This window comes from Aspergillus novofumigatus (assembly GCF_002847465.1).
Source record: "Aspergillus novofumigatus IBT 16806 chromosome Unknown P174scaffold_3, whole genome shotgun sequence".
NCBI lineage: Eukaryota > Fungi > Ascomycota > Eurotiomycetes > Eurotiales > Aspergillaceae > Aspergillus > Aspergillus novofumigatus.
Genome location: NW_020194276.1, coordinates 1,808,578 through 1,827,947, shown reverse-complemented (window position 1 = coordinate 1,827,947; position 19,370 = coordinate 1,808,578). Strand labels below are relative to the sequence as shown.

The following is a 19,370-nucleotide window of genomic DNA, read 5'->3' as shown; positions in this document are numbered from 1 at the left end:
ATATATAATTCCTTAGATGTAACTGGATTGCAAAGCTACAGTCTCAACAGTATCTGAAATCTTTTTTATACGGATTTCACTCTATTTCAACGATGACCTTTCTCAAGACAGGGGGCTTTCCCAATTCTTCTTTCTTCACTCAACTGTTCCGTACAGCCCAATATATAGGAGACCGGGAGGCTTCATGTACCTCACGCACTGTCAACAAGGACTATCATCGGCTGCTCAGAGATATTTCAGCGTTTCGACAGGTCATTCAAAGAGAATTATCACTGGAATCCTCGAAAGATGATGGCATATGCCTTGGGGAGAATTGTCGTATTGCGCTTTTCGGAGAGGCCAGCTATGAGACCTTAGTAGCCATATGTGCAGTATTAGCTACCGGTGCAGCCATCATGCCGTTAAGTAATTTGAGATCCTCATTCAACTTATTCTGTGTTGAAAAATGATAACATGGCATGTGAATACAGACAGTAATGCCGCCTTGCAAGACCTACTTGATTTTATCCAGGATTCTCAACCGCTTGCCATTATCTTTCAACCTCCGCATGAAAAACGGGTGACTGATATTCAGCAACAGATGGAGTTGGGAAATTATCTCAATATTAAGAGGATATCGCTTTTTTGGGAAGATGAATTACCGCCTCCCGGCTATCACCCATGGATTGATGAGCATGTTCTTTTCTCACCTGACCGGCCTGCATTTGTGCTCTCCACATCAGGGACGACAGGTCGACGTAAAGGCGTTGTTCAGACTACTCGCCGTCTCACAGTCAACAACATGCCCTCTGGATCAGCTGACGATACCTTTTTACTCCACTCCCCAATATATCACGGACAGGGCTTCACAGGGTTTCTGTCCGCAGTTCTAAAGGGAATTCGCGTGGAGGTGCACGATAAGTCAGCCTTGAGCGGTCGGGCTATATGGAATAGACTCGCTCAAGGGGGCCTGACAATCCTTATTGGACCTACTGGCCTGTGGCTACAATTGATGGAATATTTCGAAGAGCACATCGCTCGATTATCCCCGACAGAACAAGGACCGTACGTTTCAGGGGCAAAAAGTTTACGATCGGCAATTTGTGCCGTTACGATGCCGACAATCTCGCTCAAGCAGTTCTGGAAGGGATTACTCGGGGGCACGTCGCTCCAGGTTGCATATGGTAGTATGGAAACTGGTGCCATATCAATCACGCTTCAATCGCCAGTGTACAATTTGGAGGTCAGTATACGTCTGAAAATCATATTTGCGACCCTCTATTCCTTGTTAATCATTGAAACAGCGCTCAATTGGCGAAGCTCAACCCGGTGTCACGATTAAGTTGTCGGAGGGCGATCATGGGGAGATGCTTGTCAAGACACCTAGTATGTTTCTGGGGTAAGTAACGTTTTGTAGAGCATTGTGGTATCTCCCTACCGAGAAAATTCGAACACTGATTTCTTGCAGTTATCTTGACCAGTCCGCTCGTGACATTGTTGATGAACAAGGATTCTTTAAAACGGGAGATATCGCACATTTCCAGGATGGGGAACTCATTTTAGACGGCCGCGCCAAAACGGACTGTAGGGAGCCCTTTAATTTGATGGAACTCCCGATACTAACTCACTATCCAGTTATATCTACTATAAACAGCAAAGTCTCCATTCTCGAAGTCGAATTGAGTCTGCAGAGCCTGCCCTATGTTACGGAAGCCTGCGTGCTCGCAATACCTGATGCCGCGGTCAGATACCGTGTAGGTTGCCTACTACGGATTCGAAGGGGAGAATATGTCAATTTAGAGCGCATCAGAGAAGATCTTTCCTCTCACCTTGAGGCTTATAAGATTCCAACCGTGCTCCGTTGTTTATCTGATGGAGAGTCAATCCCACGTACAGGAACCGAGAAAATTATACGATTCCAGACTGCGCGGAATTATTTTCCGCAAACGTCGCTCGGGGACACAGGCTCGTTACCGCCAGATGTAGAGGTTGGTATGATTTAAGTCAATATTTCCCGATTATTCTCAAGAGGCTGGCTATGAACTTAGGACGAATAGAGTCCATCATCATCGGTGCAGCTTGGTTAAGTGCCATCTTTATCGTTTTGCGATACAAGCCATGTTAGGACAGGGGCATGAGGATCGGTGTGGCTGATGATATAGTCACGTGCGTATGGTGACAGTATATGATAATACAGATTCGGATTCGGATTCCGGATTCAGATTTACTCATACGCCATCCCAGCCACTCATGAAACCCGTGGCTACGCGGGTATGTGATAATACGACACGTGGTGTCGGCCACTTGATGATCCGAGACGGTCCAGAAGAGGAACACATTTTATCATCAAAAGTGCACAAGGCTGTGCGGAAGCCGACGTAAACATGTCACTGAAGAGACATCTTGTACAGTATGACCCGAGCCAGCCTGGTCCCAATTGTGTGTTTTCACCGATGGTTTGAGGACAGTGGAACTGTATAATGCCAAGACCAATGCTAGGCCCCTAGGGACTTGATTAGTTCATCAGGAAATTGCGGCTGCAGGCGTCGTACCACGGGCCTGCGTCATGTGCCGTCCTCTGTACCGTAACTACCTGTACCATTGGATTCGGCAAAATCGATTGCCAGGATTGACTGGACTCGGCAATATCAACTCGAGATTATTGGGGAATCTCACTAGCGCAACGAAACCAACTCAGGTTAGCTGATTTTGATAATATATCACAGCGACTCAGGACTTGTTAACTACTTTTAGGAATGCCCCGTATAGCTATTGAAATACAGTGGATCTACTAGTTGATTGGCGCAGCGGAATCAAAAGGGGAGATACCGAAAAATGAGAGTGTCGATTCTGGTTCCCAGAGTCTGCTGGGTGCGAGGGGGCTAAATATCCTCAAGAATACCTGCGTCATGGAGGATACATATCCGAGTGCCAGCATATTCTTGGAGACCTCAGAGGTACTGTACTGTTGAAGTCAGTAAAATGCCGACCCCATTCTCCTGACAACTAAATAGCCTAAATAGGAGTAGTGCAGCCTAACTAATAGGAACGCGGCGCGCTTCCAAATCTGAAGGTTGGTCTGTGTCGCTTTGTGGTCAAGCGCCTCTGGATGTTGTTCTGCAGTTCTCGGGATAGTGGCGCCGCCGCGCTGAGTATATTTTGCACGCTGTTGAGGTCATACTTAGCTGTTTCGGGTCGCTTATCGAGCGTGGGGAGGATTGGATGTATCACCTGCAGGTGGCTGATGCGGTATTGCTGGATGGTACAGAGGCAGTCTTCTTAGACGAACTTGCATATGATGTAGATCGAGAAGCCGAGCTTCAGGGCCATAAGACATGCGTAGAACTGGCCTTTACTTGCTGTTAGACTTGATACTCTGAGATGTGAATTTGTTGGTGTAAGTGGCGGTGTGACGTCGTCAAGTCGCGCGTACAACGTGTGCTTGCAATCGTGCATACGATCTCCAATGCCAACAAACTATACTCCCTTCCTTGCAGGATAGTCAAACCTACGTCTGCATCACCATTACAACTTGGTCGATCCCTTGCTAGGTGCAATTGCCGGCAAAGTACATGAGCTGAGTTGGATCCGGCGCTAATTGAGGTATAAGAAACACGCCGACCCCTTGGCCATCTAACTCCTAATTCCAGAACTCAAGCATTCCTCTTCTATATTCACCAACTCGAGTAAGATCATGACTTCGATTCGGAATCCACCCAGATGCTTTTTCCCAGCGCTGGCTTCCTTCAAGAAGCCTACCTCTAATGTCCAGGCAGTACAAAACACATACGGAAGTACATCACGGCGTTTAGAAAGCCTCGGACACCGCGCCCTATCTCAGTGGTTTGAGGCTGAAGGAACGGATGCAATGCCGCTTCTACGAGCGGCATGGGCGGTGGCCCTACGGGCCTATACGGGGGCCGACCATGTCTGCTTCCATGTTCACGGTCAGGAGGATAGGCCGTACGAGGCTCATATAACTGGTTCAGCGGTGGTCCGTCGGCTTCTGCGCAATGAGAGCGACGCGGTCGGTGGGTGTACGTGTAGAGGTATAGAGACAAATGCGGGGGTATGGGAACAAGTTTCCAACACCTGTGTTTTCATTGCTCGAGACGCGGTTCAGACGAGCAATATTTTGCGGGAGGAACGTGTACGTGACTGACTCCCTCGGAAAAAAATAATGCAGCATGTGTAGTCCCCACTCACTCACTATCTTGCTAGGTACCAATCACAATATGCTTCAGTTTAGACCACGACGCTGACGTCCTTTCCTTATCAATCAAGTACAGCCACGCGCTGCTATCGGATGAACAAGGCCGCGCTGTAGCGAACACCCTGCACCAAACCATACTTGAGATCATTCGCAAAACAGGAGAAACCGTGGACGACATGGACGTCTGTAGCGACGAGGATATCCGTCGAATGTGCAGCTGGAATGCTCCTTTTGGGATGCAGTTGATGCAGGAACAATGTGCCTATAATATCATCGCGCAGCGATGTTCTGCAACCCCGGATGCCACCGCAATCTCCGCATGGGACGGAGAGATGACATTCGGCGAGCTGGACCGGCGATCGTCCCTCCTGGCTCTGCGTCTACTCGAGCTGGGAGTTGGGCCTGAGGAGGTTGTTCCAGTCTACTTCGAAAAGTCCAAATGGGCTGTCGTGGCCATTGTTGCTGTGGTCAAGACAGGAGGAGCTTTTGTTCTCATGGATGCTAACTTCTCCATGAAGACCCTACATCTGGTATGCCACAAAGTGGACGCGCACGTTATAGTCTCTTCTCGGGAATGTCAACCCACAGCTCAGGGACTAGTCGAGCAGGTGGTTTGTCTCGATTCCAGTTGGGCCGATCCGGAATCACTTCCCCGGTTACCCCAGCCGCGATGCACGCCGTCCAGTGCGCTGTACGCAGCATTTACTTCAGGTAGTACCAAGGGACCCAAGTGTGTCATCATGGAGAACCGTGCCTGTTGCGAAACAACTTTGAAGACGGCCCCCGCTCTCGGCCTGAGTGGGAAGACGCGACGCTTGCAGTTCTCTTCATACGCCTTCACCATGAGTGTTCGAGAAATACTATCGATGCTGTTCCTGGGCGGATGCCTTTGCATCCCTTCCGAAAGAGACCGTATCAACGATATTGCCGGCTTTATCAATCGTCACCGGGTTACGTTCGCCAATTTCTGCCCCTCCATCTCAAGAATCCCAAGCCCTGACTCGGTGCCAAGTCTACGGACACTGATGGTTGGGGGTGAGTCCCCGGATCCTCGGTTCATTAAACTCTGGGCCTCCAAGGTCCGGCTGATTCTAGGCTTTGGAGCGACGGAGACAGCAGGGATTACCCTAATGGTCGGGAACTGCCTTCCGGGCCACGATCCTCGCAATCTCGGCAAGGCGTGCGACTCTCGTCTTTGGGTGGTTAATATGGACAACCATGACAGATTGGTGCCCGTTGGCGCTGTTGGGGAGCTAGTGCTTCAGGGGACAGGTCTTGGCCGGCACTACCTGAAGAATTCGCAAGACACTGCCTCCCAGTTTCCAGATGCGCTTGAATGGCAGAGTCGCCTCGTCGATGGCCCAACTCCCGACTGCGGCCGTCTCTACAAGACGGGTGACCTCGTCAGGTACACCTCTGATGGATCGCTTATATACGTTGGACGGAAGGCTCAGGTTGTCAAAGCCAATGGCCAATTGATTGACGTCCATGAGATAGAGAACTGCCTTAAAAGCTGTCGTGAGGCCCAGAAGCTCCAGATATCGTGTGTGGCCGTCATCCCGGCCAAATCCAGCATGGATGGGCATTGCACTACCAAACTGGTTGCGTTTATTGGAGGCAGCAGACTTTCGCGGGATCGCTCGATTTTGGTGGATCGGGATGGAGCGTTGGAGGTTCCTAGAGACAAATGTTGGCAAACCGTCTCCACTATTAGACAAGAACTCAGTATGAAGCTACCACCGAATCTCGTTCCCGCGAATTTTATCTTTATGCAGGATCTTCCCCGGAAATTATCAGGCAAGGTGGATCGCAATGCATTGCTAGAAAGGGCACCAAGATGTCACACCGCACATGAGCACTGGAAGAAGTACAACCCTGAGCAGCAAAGCCAGTCACTACACCATATCTCGGTCAAGGCCGACGTTACAATCTGCTCCCCGGGAAAAGCTCGCCAGCTGAACACGATGAAATGCATTGTTGCAGATCTACTGGGGCTTGAGCCTGGAAACATCCATCCGAGCACGAATATCTTCGCCGCGGGGATAGACTCCATGAAGGCAATGGATGTGGTGGCAGCAGCCCGACGCGAAGGGGTCAGGATTACGATCACCAACCTTTATGATCACCCTGTTCTTTCCGATCTTGTCGCGGTCTGCCACGAGCCTACCCCAGCCCGGAAGCTTGTCCGGAGACAAGAAAACGCACCGGACGCTCGTGAACATACAACAGCCCATGAGGAGTTGTGCATGGTATTACCTCCTCACATATCAGAGAATGTGCATGAAATTGTCCACACGACGGCATTTCAAAGCTGGAGTCTTCACAATATGAACTACCGATATCTTAGCATCCCGTTGCCCCCGAGGTCGACTGGTGCAGGCTCTTGAAGGCCTGTCAAGCACTGGTAGATCAGCACTCCAGTCTGCGCACAGTCTTTCTCACCTTGACCAAAAATGGCCGCCAGGAGATCGTACAAGTTGTGCTCAAACGCATGAGTGTTGGATTCCAGTACCTGTCTGCCGACAGTCTCGACCAGCATTGCCGCGACGACTCGGCGGGTCTGGCTACTCCGCCTACCAACGGCTTGCCCCTGTTGCAGGTGCAGATAGTGGCACTACCAGATGGTACAAATACCCTTCTTATTCGGCATGTGCATGCTCAGATGGACGGCCTCTCCTGGGCGATTATCTCCCAAGATTTATCTGCTTCATACAATGGCCAGTCACTCGCTCCTACGACTCCATTCTCAGTGCATGCCCGTGTCGCACGGCACAGCAGCGGGCCTGAAGCGTACAGGATCTGGAGAAAGCTGTTAGCAGACTCATCAATGACAAGGTTGGATAGTCAGTCGTCAAACATTGCTAAGGTCACACCGCGCCCACCGACCGCGGAACAAGGCACAGTAGACTCTCCTCGACTAATAACATCAAGCAAGCAGGTAGCCCATGTTAAGCTTCCTGCGGAATTCACCCTGGCAACAATCGTGAAAGCGGCTTGGGCATTAACTCTGGCGCGTATTTTTCCAGACGCCGCGCCGCGTGATATTGTGTTTGGTCAAGTCGTTAATGGCCGGCTGCTGGGAATCCCGCATGAAGATCGCATAGTTGGACCGTGCTTGAATATCATCCCCGTGCGTGTCCGTGTGTGTGGGACACTGACAAAACGGGCCCTTCTTAGCCAGGTCCAGCAACAGCACCGGGATACGATCGAGTGCTGGAATACTGAATATGATCAGATCGTGCGTAACTGCACGTCATGGCCACCGGGTACGCGATTTGGGAGCTTTGTCCGGTGTCAGAACTTCGATACGCATCCGATCTGTCGTCTGGGAGATACTCCTTGTCAGATGCAACAGATTACGACTCCGAATCAGCCGTGTGAGACCGCAAACGTCTGTGTGGCTCCCTTCGCCTCTATACTGGATGTTTCAATCGCTGTGTCCAGTCATGTCATGTGTCAGAAAGAGGCAGACTCGACCGTCGGAATTTTATGCGATATGATCATGGATTTACTCACTGGCGTCGTTAAGGAATAAGGGTTTTGGCCGGTCCTTCATGTTATTTAACATGGGGAACTAGTGGTGCAAAAAGGGACCCGAACTCATAGCGCACCGGGTCTCAACTTCCCGTTCAGCAAGCCCCACGCCCAAATTGAAACGCCGACCAAGATTTCCGCAAAGGAGAACACGAGCTACCCCCAAGCACCAGACCATGGTATGTCCACGCATTATCAGGGTTGAGATCAATGACCTGGCACACGATTGCCCACGGAAGCACATAGAATTTGTTGGAGCTCAAGGACTGCGCGAGATACCATGATGTGCGGGTTGCAAGAGACACTTGAATGGAGGTCCGGCTCCGGACTGGAAGCTGCTCCGAGAATCTCTTTGGCGCCTCCAACCAAGCATTTTCTGGTCTTCCCTTTATCTTGTGGTTCGTATCCTTAGGCTAAGGTATCTTGTGCGAGCCTAAGGAACTCATGGGATAGGCGAGAAACTTAGAAGCGTCCTTCATTGTCTGTTGCGGAAGAGCTCCTGGGACAGGGAGATGTTCCCCTTGGGAGGTGGCAAGTACCCTTACGAAAGTGGGAAGCTCTCTCCCGGCTCGGAATTTCTTAAACGTGACCACGGTTCCTCCAGCGTCGCATCATAGAGAATGAATGAACCATTCGAGTAGAAGCACACAGTTTCGCCGACTAGGGCATTGGCTGTTTCGCGCGAGTTCCGTAGTGTCGCCCGGAATCACCCGGACCATACGCCTGAAGCTTCTACTAGACATATGAACAGGCACAGAGAACGGACTAGGGTGCGATATATGCATTGACGTTGGATGTGGTCTTACTCTAGGCGCGAGCTATAATGCATCATGCTATCAAATAGCGAAGCGGTTGGCTTTTGGCATCGAGGGCCTCTCCCAGAGTCGCCTCGATAGGCCTAATCCTTTACAGTATACGGTCAGCAGTAATATACAACTCCGGAAGCAGTAATGCGACAAGGAAGAATATGTTGGTGTACCTATGAATCATCGACTATGAGGCAATATTGGCCGATATAACAGTTGACTTTAGGCCAAGGTTGCGACTATGCTAGTGTAACACTTCATTTGATGTACATGCTACTAGTTACATGCTACTAGTCAGAATGGCTGGACAACCCTTGAAATAGGTCTTCTCTGGCTGAAAAATGTCCTTGAACCATTTTCTAAGCGCTATATGACTGGTTCTAAGTGGTTGCTTATTCTTGACGGCCACAGCAGCCATTTAACTGCTGAATTCGATGGTTTCTGCAAACAGAATGCAATAACCTGTCTCTGCATGCCTGCCCATGCTTCGCAGCTTCTTCAACCGCTTGACGTGGGTGATTTTAGCCCGCTTAAAAAGTGTTTGAGCCTTTAATGCGAATGGTACCGGTATTTCCTAGTGTGAGCACGTCATGGAAACTAAGATGACAGAGGCATTGATGCCATCCGACCATCGCGAGCGCTGGAGTAGAGGACTGGTCTTTCTTGCTGCTAGGTTGGTCTTCTGGTGACTTTCGAGTAGTGGCTGCGTATACAGGAAAATTCTCCTTAGTATTGACCTGAAATGTGCCACAGGTAGGATTTGCATATATTGGAATGATAAATTATCTGGAGATGTGACTTGGAAGTGCTTGGAAATAGTAGTTACTCAGGAAATATCAAATGCTTATGCATTAAGAAGAGAAAAGGATAATAGTGAAGCATGGATTCCAGGGATATGCTAAACATCCTGTGCTTTAATTATGCCTACTAGCATATTAAGCTTTACTATTCTAATGCTAACAACATGATGGGAATGATTGCCTGCATTATAAACTAGTTTCCCCTTAGAGACTTTTTGGTATGTGAGAAAATCATGTCTATTTAGCATCATGTGCGTGGTTACAGCTGTATTAAGGAGCTATATGTTAGGAGATGGAATAGATTACACAGAGTTAGCTTGGGCAGGCTTGTCTAGCAGAACTACTCTGAACCACCAGCATACCCCCACTGGGGGCCTGTCCCCTTACTTAGATAATAGTTTGTCTAAACTCCGCACACGCAGAATACTACTAAATTAGGCGGCTCGCTCCTGAGCTTCAGGACGTAGGGAGATATCTTTGAGTGAGGATTCGAAGGTGGAGGTGGCGGGCCCGGGGTGGAAGGAGGGTTTCTTTCTGATAGCCTTGAACTGGCCATGCTCACCGTAGATGGAGTGCGTACGACAAATAAATGAGAGGTAATGATATAATCAGCCTAAGACAAGGATCATGGGTACGCAGCTGTGTCTGAGAATGTTGTATCAAGAAAGATGTTCTTGTGAAAAGTCGCTCTTACTCAGACGCTTGCTCCTGACTAGGCAATGGTGATTATTTAATACTGTTGCCGCCAAAGTACAGATCGGCGGTTGGCAACTATGACAAGCCACCAGGATTATTTGTAGAAATAACACCCGACCATCCATTACTTGCCAATCAGGATCTAATCCAGCTGTCTTTGCTCTTATAGCTTGATGGCCAAGCACCTCAATTTAATTTTAGCAAAACTTCTCCGAAGCTGTTCCCCTGTCTTCTGTCTCAGACATGCTTCGGAAACAGCGTTTGTTGACTCTCATCATCTCACAGATTTCATAATCATATTTCTAGGCGCCGAAATGAGGGAATGCACTTACAATCTTAGTGTGCTGACTGTAATAATCCAGTTGACATGTGTTCCTGTGCTCCTGAAAATGCTCAGCATCACTACCCTTTTGGTGATATAAATTAAAGTGATTTTCTCCTCCTGGCTGATCTGAATCGCAGCCAACCGTAGCACAAAACAGACAGTCTTTTCATTCTCCCAAAATCTTGAGCTGGACATATATTTCAGGTTCTGTCAATGGCACATAACCCCCACCACCCCCACCTCCCGCTCCTCCCGCAGCACGAAGACTACCTGGATGTAAGTTCACGGGAACGCCTCTAAGATTACATGCTAAGGGCGCTTGCTTCTAGCAGGTAAAGTAACTGTCCCAGATACTCTAAATGTTCCTACTGGAAGCTTTGGGATTGGAGTAGAGGTTGAATTCCTGCTAGAACCTCGCGATGGAATGACTACCAGCAGTAATATCTGGGCCTTCTCCAAGTCTGTCGCATCTGCCTACAATGAGTTCCTGGCGCGGTATGCTCTAGACAAGCATCCATGTATGCACAATGCGATAAACGAGTCATACCTCGGGCCGCGATTCGCAGAATGGTCCCTCGACTCGGATTCGACAATTGATATGCCAAACAAAGGCCAGGCACCCTGTATGCATTTGTATCTGGTAGTAGAGAGTTTCATCTTTTTGGCTATTTCTCCTGCTAATGGCATACTTCACAGGGGCCTTGAGAGCATATCCCCGATTTTCCGGGCTCACAATGATTCATTATGCCGTGAACACACCAATTTTCTTCGGAGATTTTTGTCCGCCAATTACAGTCATTCTCGAAATCGGCTTGACCAATACACACATGATAACTCTCTTCTTGACCCGCCGCCAAAACCTTAGCGCAGATCATTTTGAGTGGTTCGCCTTAGTTTGAGGGGGGTTCCTGTAATATTACATACACTATGCGTCTGAAAAGTCCGTGAGTTCCATGGAACACCGTAGTGGGATCTCTGTGAATTGACAAGATGATAGGCCCCAGTGCCTTCTTTCCAGAACGTCTGCCTCGTAGCATCAGCTCTTTTTGCTAACCTGCACGATGTCAATCTTATGTAGAGCCTCATCAAGGCCTGCCGTGGCCTAACTGCCACCCGCATTGTTAGGCCGCCCTCGTGGCGTGCGGCTTCGTGTGACGCTTCGGCGGCCTAGCATGGGCTTTGACCCCGCGTCTGGTTTATCTTTCTCACTTTCGTTGAGCCTCCCGGCAGACTCGACACGCTATTAAACGCATCCCGAACTCCTCTCCTTAATTCCATTCGCAATCCTCTAAGCCTTGGACGGTCCAACAGTACGTGGACGATCGTTTGTTGCGCGCCGCATACGTACTGATCATCTTCGCAAAAGTTGAGAGCCTTAGAGTAGGTGATAACCAATTACGGCCCGTGGCGCAGCTAGGTCAGCAGGCGCGCCCAGTTCCTGGGCAGACACAGCACCTTCAAACATCTTAGGAAGCCCTCAGGCACATCTCAAACAGAGTTTAAAACTATCCCTTGTGGCAGGGATTATTCAGCACAAGATTTTCTGTTCATAAAATCGCTCCATCATGGCTGATGTTGCCGGACTCGTCCTTGGTGTCGCCGCGCTCTGGAAAACCTGCGTCCAGGTCTACGAGGTCGTCGACTCGGCAAGACAGTATGGCATGGAATACGAGCTCCTCAACGTCAAGTTCGAAGTTGAGCGTGTCCGCCTGCTGTGTTGGGGCGATGCCGTCGGCCTCAGCGGTGTGCGTGCGGACCCGCGGTTGTACCGTGAAGACGTGCGCGGCGCCGTGTTTCGTCTGCTCGGTTGCATCCAGCATGTGTTTGAGAACACCGACCGCCTGCAGGGCTACTACGGTCTGCAGCCTCTCGACCCCGCTCTGGCTCCGGGCGAAGGACAAATTGTTCCATCGCAGAGCCAGCGCATCCTGGGTGGGGTGTTCAAGCGCGCGTACGACAACCTGCGCCGAATGGCGCGCGAGCGGCAGCGAGGCACCACCCTGGCACGCAAGGCCATCTGGGCGGTGCGCGACTGCAAGAAATTCGAGGTTCTTGTCACCGAGCTGCGCGGGTTTAACGATAGCCTAGAGAGTCTGTTTCCCGATGCGCAGATGAAGATTGCTGAGGCCATGAGAGGCGACATTGATGCCGCCGTGGAAGTGCGTGAGTTGCAGCTGTTGCAAGAGGCCATGGCTGGAGACCATGTGGGGCTTTCGGAACAGGCCAGCGTGCGGCTTGAAGCGCTCGGTGCAACCGTATCCGCCAGGACCGAGTTGCTTTCCGGAACTGGCGATGATAGGGATAGCCAGACGACCGCCAAGGATGTCGCGGCACAGGAGCCGGAAGAAGCTGATGAAGAAATACCGCTAGGCGGTCGACAGGGTGGGGCACAAGTGCCAGCTACGGAAGCCGCGCCAGAGATGGACGAGCTGTCTAAAAGACTGAGGGAGGTCGAGTTGTATGTGCAAAAGAGGAGCGTCGGGGCCTTAACCGTTAGTCTCATAGGGCCCTACTATGGGGCGCACGTGTCCGGCCATGTGTATTGGGATGGTCACAAGCAAGAGAGAGACTTCCTTTACTGGGAGGATAGAGACAAAGGCTTTGTATCGACGAATCACGCGTCATTTGGTAATTTTGATCCGCCTCTTCCCAGGTCTAGTTGGCTAACCATTTGCAGAGATGTATAAGAAGAGGAAATTTATGAAGAAGTGGTCACGAGATAAGTATGAGTCGCTCGACTCTGAGGATTACTCATTGCTTGACCCCGAGAGCCACGCCAAGTATGAGAACATCAACCCTGGAACTGTCACTGTGGAAGGCTACGGACTGGAGTGTTGGGACTTTGAGGAGACTAAACCTAGGGAGAACTCAATCATAGTGAACTATGCCGACCTTCCGGTCTTGCCCGCTAGGAAGCTACTGCGCAGGCTTAACGAGCTGCAAAAACATCAAGTCAAGTTTGGATGGAGCCCAACTAAGGAGGAGCTCGATCTAAAAGAGTTTGTTGGAAGTATGGGGTACGTTGACATCCAACGTGTGTTCATGTTTCCACGCTGGGCTCAACTGACTACATTTTCAACAGGATCGTGTACTACGACCAGAAAGCTGCACAGGATCCAGACCGCAGGATTGGCGACCTGTATAGCCTACTTAACCGCACAGATATCTTCGCCGACTTTACAACTACATCAAGCGTCGGGACCCAGTGGGTAGCCCCGACTGACGATGTGCATATTGGGCGTTGGAACTTTTTGCGGCAGGTCATTATAGGAAGGGAGCTGGCAGTCCGGTTGAAATACCGGCGAGGATCGGGCTCGCACACAGGCTTCACGAATCGGATCCTGGCAACACTTATTATCTCGGAATTGTGGTTGAAGAATGTTGAGATCATCCTCACTGATGCGAAGCCGTCACTCGACGGGATCAAGAAGCCGGTGGCGCCGGCGGAAAAAGCCAAGGCGGAAGACTTCAAGAACAAGGGCAACGATGCGTTGAAGAAGAACGACTACCAAAAAGCTGTTGACCTTTACACTGAGGCCATTAAAATAGACACCGGAAATGCCATTTACCGGTCCAACAGATCTGCCGCCCTGGTCGGCTTGGAGAAATACGAAGACGCGCAGCAAGATGCTTATGTAGCGACCCTGATCGATCCCAAATATGCCAAGGCATGGTCTCGACTGGGCATGGCCGCTCTCAAGTTGGGTTTTCCAAAGCGAGCCAAGAAAGCATATGAACAAGCGCTAGAAGTTGCAGGCAAGGACGCGACGGCACAAATGCGACAGGGGCTGACCAACGCCGAGGACAAGATCTCGGAGACCGTCAAAGCCATCAACTCAGAGAAGGACAAGGAGAAGCAGCATAATATGCGGGCCGACTTTCTGGACGAAGACTGGGAGATATTCGGCAAGACCACCGAATTCCATTCACTTATTCACGAGCAGCAGGTCGAGGGGCTTCTCTTGTTTGCGGAACGCATGAAGTGGCCGTACATAAACGAGCTCCGCGACTATGCAGAGGACGTCTACAGCAACCTCCTGGGCGGGGCAACCATCGACATTAACCTGCATGACTGGCTCTACGGCCTGACCCTCCCCGGAAAGTGGTTTTCCTTCAAGATAATGACGGCGCTGATTCTCTGTACGCCGACTATCAAGTCCAAGGCCGGGGTCAGCCGGTACTACGACTGCGGACTATCACTACCTACACGATCATACTGGCGTCTGAGAACGGTGCTGGGACGTGTCCTAGGTTGTCTCCCCGGCGTGATATCGCTGTGTGGTTGGATCGGGCCGTGCCCACGCGTCGAGTTTGACCCTCCAGCACCGACAGACTGTGCGCGACATGTCCGCATTAAAGCCCGACGCATTGCCCTGACCGAACACCGCTCAAATTCCGATGAGGGTGTCATGGACCTGAACAGCGGATACGATCGTCACTTGGCGACGCGGATCGGCCCCGGCGAAGAAATCCAACAGTACCTAGCTGAGATGCGCGATCCAAGCAATTGGGTCGTACCCGAGCCGCCCGTCCGCGATATTAGCACCTGCGAGATCAAATCCATCCAGCTTAAAAAGCTCGCGCTTGACATTGGCGTGGCCCAAAAAGCCGCGAAAGGGGAGTTAAACGACCTCGACGTGGAACTCGAGACACAGTACCGGGCGAGCATCACGTTCAAGATCGACAACAACCAGAGCCCAATCACGTACAAGCTCTTCACTAACCCCGTTTTCGTGACACCTCCGCCGTGCCGGCCAGGCCCGAGGGGTCCGCACGAAGTGCACATGAGGGAACTGCCGCGGTTCCAGAAGAATATCTGGTCGATCGAGCAGCTGAAGGACCACATTCCCGAGGACTCGGACGGTGACGAGGTCATGGTCATTAATGCCACAGGCAGAGGCGCCGAGGTTCTAGCTAGGGCGTGGTGCTCCGAGAGGGGGAAGAGCGCGGCGATCCGTCGCGCGGACGGGCCGTGCTTTGTTTGTGCTGTGCGGGCTGCGAGCAAGGGAAGCCTTGGCACAAGCGTCTTGATTTGGACCGAGTAAATGACAGCAAGCTCGCCTGGAGGGTGGTGTTGATTGATCCCGAATCGATCCTGAACTCCGACGAAACAGGACCGCTTGCCTAACCTCAACTACACTGCCGCTACCGCCATTACTCTACTGTAGGTTTCCATGGAATTTCACGGACGTTTCGTGCGCATAGTGTAAATTTACGTACAAGGTACTGTAACATACAGAGTGCATTTTACTGCGCCCCTCAGTTTAATGCGACCCGCTCATAAATGATCTGCGCTAAGGCTTTGGCGGTGGGCCAAGACGCGAGTTGTCATGCGTTTATTGGTCAAGCCGATTTCGAGAATGACTGTACCGGATTAGCGCAAATCCTAGCTGCGGTACGCATGCACCTGTCTTGATCAGGGCGGTTACACACTTTCCCAGCTCAAGAAGGTCTGTCAAAGCATTATACACTTTGAGCCTGCATTTAAAGCACTTCTACCAGAGGAGAGGCTATCAAATGAATATGCATGGAGCAACTGGTTGGACAATGAGAATTTCAGACACAAAAATCTGACATGAAAACAAACCATTGCAGTCATTCAGCAGGCTTCCAGTATGAGAGAGTTGGTACTCCTCATGAACCCTAACCATGATAAGATGTTTAGATGGAATTTCCTATACCTCTTGAACAGTCCTAATGGAATGATAGAATTTCAAATGGGCGCTGCCAGTACCTCTGCATAGCATGTCTTTATTTCTATAGAGATTGCTATGTTGTTCATTAAAGCTGCTATCTAACTAGGTGATCTGGATAGTCTTGAAAGGGTCCCTGCCACTATTAGTGGTCTGAAGTGGTTTATCAGGGCCGCAAAGCTTCCAGAGAATGTGCCTGGCTTATATAATTCATGATATCCTGACCTTCTATTTTTGAGGAAGAGTGAAAATGCGTTCAGAGAGCCCAAGCCGCTCGGAAAACTGTCCGCCTTGAGGCTGCTCAAGCTCAAGAACAAGAAAGAGGAAGATAAGAGGAAGAACCTTGCCATGGTAAAAATGCTTCAAGAACCTTACTAGAGCTAGCCTCCTCACTATTATTATCCTGTCGCTGCTGACCCATCATGGTTCATTAGAAATTAGCACCGTCTAATCGACGAGCCTTGTTGTTCCATACTTGGTAAGACCCTGGGCTGGTACTTTGGCATTGACTGCTTCTGAGATGTTGGTCTTTGTATCTTATCTTTCTCTTTCTCACAACATTATTTTATGTCAGCGGATATGCTACTATTTTCCGCGCCAGGATGACCATATTGCCAAGCCCTGATCCTCTTGTCTTGGGTGTCGTTAAGATTACGGCTATCATGCCTCCGAAGACTGTTCCAGTGACTGGAGACGATATCTCCCCTGTGGCTAGTGACCCTCACCATCCATATATCTCGCACCGGCCTCTTCTTGAAGGCTATAGCTTGCCCCTCATAGTGTAGGCTCAAAAATAGCGTATGCTCATGTACAGCGTAAGCTCACATCTGGCGTAGGCTCGCGTCTGGCGCAGGCTCGCGTCTGGCGCAGGTGGCCACCGCTAATTAGCTTTGCTCTGATGATATCTTTTTTAAATTAATAGGTCATCCTACTGGCCCTGTATACATTACTAGACTTACTAACATAGTTGTCATGAGGATAGGATAATGAGAAATAAGTATTAAGATATGTTAGTAGAGCATTGTCTTTATGGATTTGGGAAGCTATATGCTAATGTGATATCAACCAATATGTGTGATTTTGATTAAGTCTACAAGAGTGCGCAGGGGATATTGGTAGATGTTATTAATATGTACATAACCATGTAGATTCTTACATTCCTTCATAGCTTAGGTAGAATTATAAAAGGGGCTAGAATCCCTTAATATCAGCAGGACACATACAGGGCGCCCTTTGGCCTACCCCCTACCCTTACATGATTTAAAGGCTCTACACCCCCTGCAATGAATAATTATCCTATCTAGTAGCATATCCAGATCAGGTGATTATATGACACTTAATTCCTAAGAAGGTTAAAAATCCCTATAAAGGATTTAATCTGAACTAGAGTTGCATAACCGAACCGCAAAAATCGAACCCGAACCTCACCGAACTCGCAGTGGTTTGGGTTCGGTTCCTAGCCTAGGGAATCGCACTGGTTTTGGTTTCCATAGGGTGGAACTGTTTTGGGTTCGGTGAAAACCACCGGTTACGGTTTTTGCAGTTTTGCGAGTTAGGTTAACCAACCCGCAACTGTTTTACCTAGAAATCACTGAATTCTAGATATTTTTGATTAATATTAATATCACTAGATAGCCTGAATCAAAGGCTATCTAGTGATATTAATATTAATCAAAAATACCTGGTGGTTGCTGAGATATAAGGGAATTTCATCTCTGTCATAGGTTGGTATGAAAGTAGTGGTAGTTTATATATATATGTGACCGACTGTTGACAATAACCATATTTAAAAATGATTTTTTAACTACCACCCATTCAAACCTATAGATATTGAATTCATATTTTAGATCTAGATTAATATGATGATAATTACCATATATTTCATATAAAAATCATAATTTAATATAAGCATGCTCGATAGGGGCGTCAGAGGGGTCCCCGAAGGGGGAATGGTAAGGGTTAAAACAGTTAAAATTAGCGGTTTAACCAACCCGAAACCGAACCGAATCTAACCATGGTTAGTTAGTATAGGCCTAGCAGCGGGTTTTGCGGTGAAAACCGCAACCGAATCGCATCGGGTCCGGGTTTGGTGTGAGTTCTAAATTTTGAACCCGAAACCGCAGCAGTTTGGTGCCAACTAGGCTTGAACCCGCCCGAACCCGCACCAAATGCAACTCTAATGTTGTTAGTAGGCATATTAAATACAAATATAACCTACACAGACAATAAGTATCTCTGCTTTGACCTAGTTAATAGGACTTATAGCTAGTATATGGATCCATACATGTCAAATATAGGTGGGTATCTTAGAGATGAAATAGTGACTTCTAACTGCAGCTTCTACCTAATTAAGGAGACAAATATGTTCCTTAGTAGTATTTTATTAAGTTACTTAGATGCCTAGAGGAACTTTGGGCAAGCTAGCTCCTACTTTTATTGGACCTTTTCGTGTGCTAGGTGCTGTTGGTTCACAAGCATATCGTCTTGCTTTGCCTACAAAATATGATCAAATTCATAATGTCTTTCATGTGTCATACTTGGAACCATGGAATTGGGTAAAGCATGATCAATCACTACCAATGCCAGAGCTTGAAGATGATGACGAATGGGAAGTTAAAGAGGTTAAGGATAACTACATCATCAGAAATGAACAGTACTATTTGGTTAAATGGAAGGACTGGCCCTTAGAATATAACTAGTAGGTCCATACTAATGATATGACTAATGCACAAGAAGCAATATAGAAATATAAGAAAAGAATTGCTACTATTAACTAACATAAAGGTGCTGGGAAGGCTTAGCTAAGGCTAAGTATAATAGATAAATGCAGAACACAACACCAACTTAAATATCCTCAAGTACTAAAGGAAAAGACTAATTGATGTTAGCTAAGTGAGTCTAGCCAGTAACCACTATTTTATTACTATAGAAATAGATGCTAATCACCTTAATCTCCTCTATAAAGAAGAGAAGAGAGGCAGCCCAAGCCATATACCTAGTATCACCAGGCATAAGTTAAAGAGCTTTAGCTAAATAATATGCAGCCTATTCATCAGCAGTAGCCCTAGTGTTTAGGTACTGAATGTGAGCTAATTCAGTGTGATAACCTTTAAGGAATTTATTATACTTATTGCTCTACAAGAACATTAGCATTAAGATAGTGCTATAGTGATGAATCAACCCAGAAACTTACATGCTATTCCTTCTTCTTTCCTGTAATACTATATAACTAATAGTAGCTCTGCTCTATATTTTTAAAGGCATTAATAAGCCTAAGAAGAGCGACTAAAAAGTCCACAAAAAGGCTCAGATCCCAGGTATACT

General features: G+C 48.7%; 4 protein-coding genes across 4 annotated transcripts; all 4 read left to right on the top strand.

The window, feature by feature from the left end:
* The first annotated feature begins 16 nt into the window (after positions 1-16).
* Positions 17-2,549, top strand: P174DRAFT_132314 (long-chain fatty acid--CoA ligase). Its single transcript, XM_024821106.1, has 6 exons — positions 17-98; positions 596-1,222; positions 1,284-1,378; positions 1,448-1,563; positions 1,615-1,967; positions 2,037-2,549. The coding sequence occupies exons 1-6, from the start codon at positions 93-95 to the stop codon at positions 2,064-2,066; spliced, it is 1,227 nt and encodes a 408-aa protein (XP_024684018.1). The 5' UTR covers positions 17-92; the 3' UTR covers positions 2,067-2,549.
* A 1,124-nt stretch (positions 2,550-3,673) lies between these two features.
* P174DRAFT_458966 (acetyl-CoA synthetase-like protein) lies at positions 3,674-7,727 on the top strand (the record flags this gene model as incomplete). Its single annotated transcript, XM_024829726.1, has 3 exons — positions 3,674-4,129; positions 4,264-6,545; positions 6,572-7,727. The coding sequence occupies 3 exons, from the start codon at positions 3,674-3,676 to the stop codon at positions 7,725-7,727; spliced, it is 3,894 nt and encodes a 1,297-aa protein (XP_024684017.1).
* A 3,841-nt stretch (positions 7,728-11,568) lies between these two features.
* Positions 11,569-13,803, top strand: P174DRAFT_132236 (uncharacterized protein). The gene is made up of 2 exons (XM_024821105.1): positions 11,569-12,981; positions 13,031-13,803. The coding sequence occupies exons 1-2, from the start codon at positions 11,919-11,921 to the stop codon at positions 13,564-13,566; spliced, it is 1,599 nt and encodes a 532-aa protein (XP_024684016.1). The 5' UTR covers positions 11,569-11,918; the 3' UTR covers positions 13,567-13,803.
* A 2,845-nt stretch (positions 13,804-16,648) lies between these two features.
* On the top strand, positions 16,649-16,934 carry P174DRAFT_419359 (uncharacterized protein; the record flags this gene model as incomplete). The annotated part of the gene is made up of 2 exons (XM_024824779.1): positions 16,649-16,827; positions 16,883-16,934. The coding sequence occupies 2 exons, from the start codon at positions 16,649-16,651 to the stop codon at positions 16,932-16,934; spliced, it is 231 nt and encodes a 76-aa protein (XP_024684015.1).
* Positions 16,935-19,370: the final 2,436 nt, after the last annotated feature.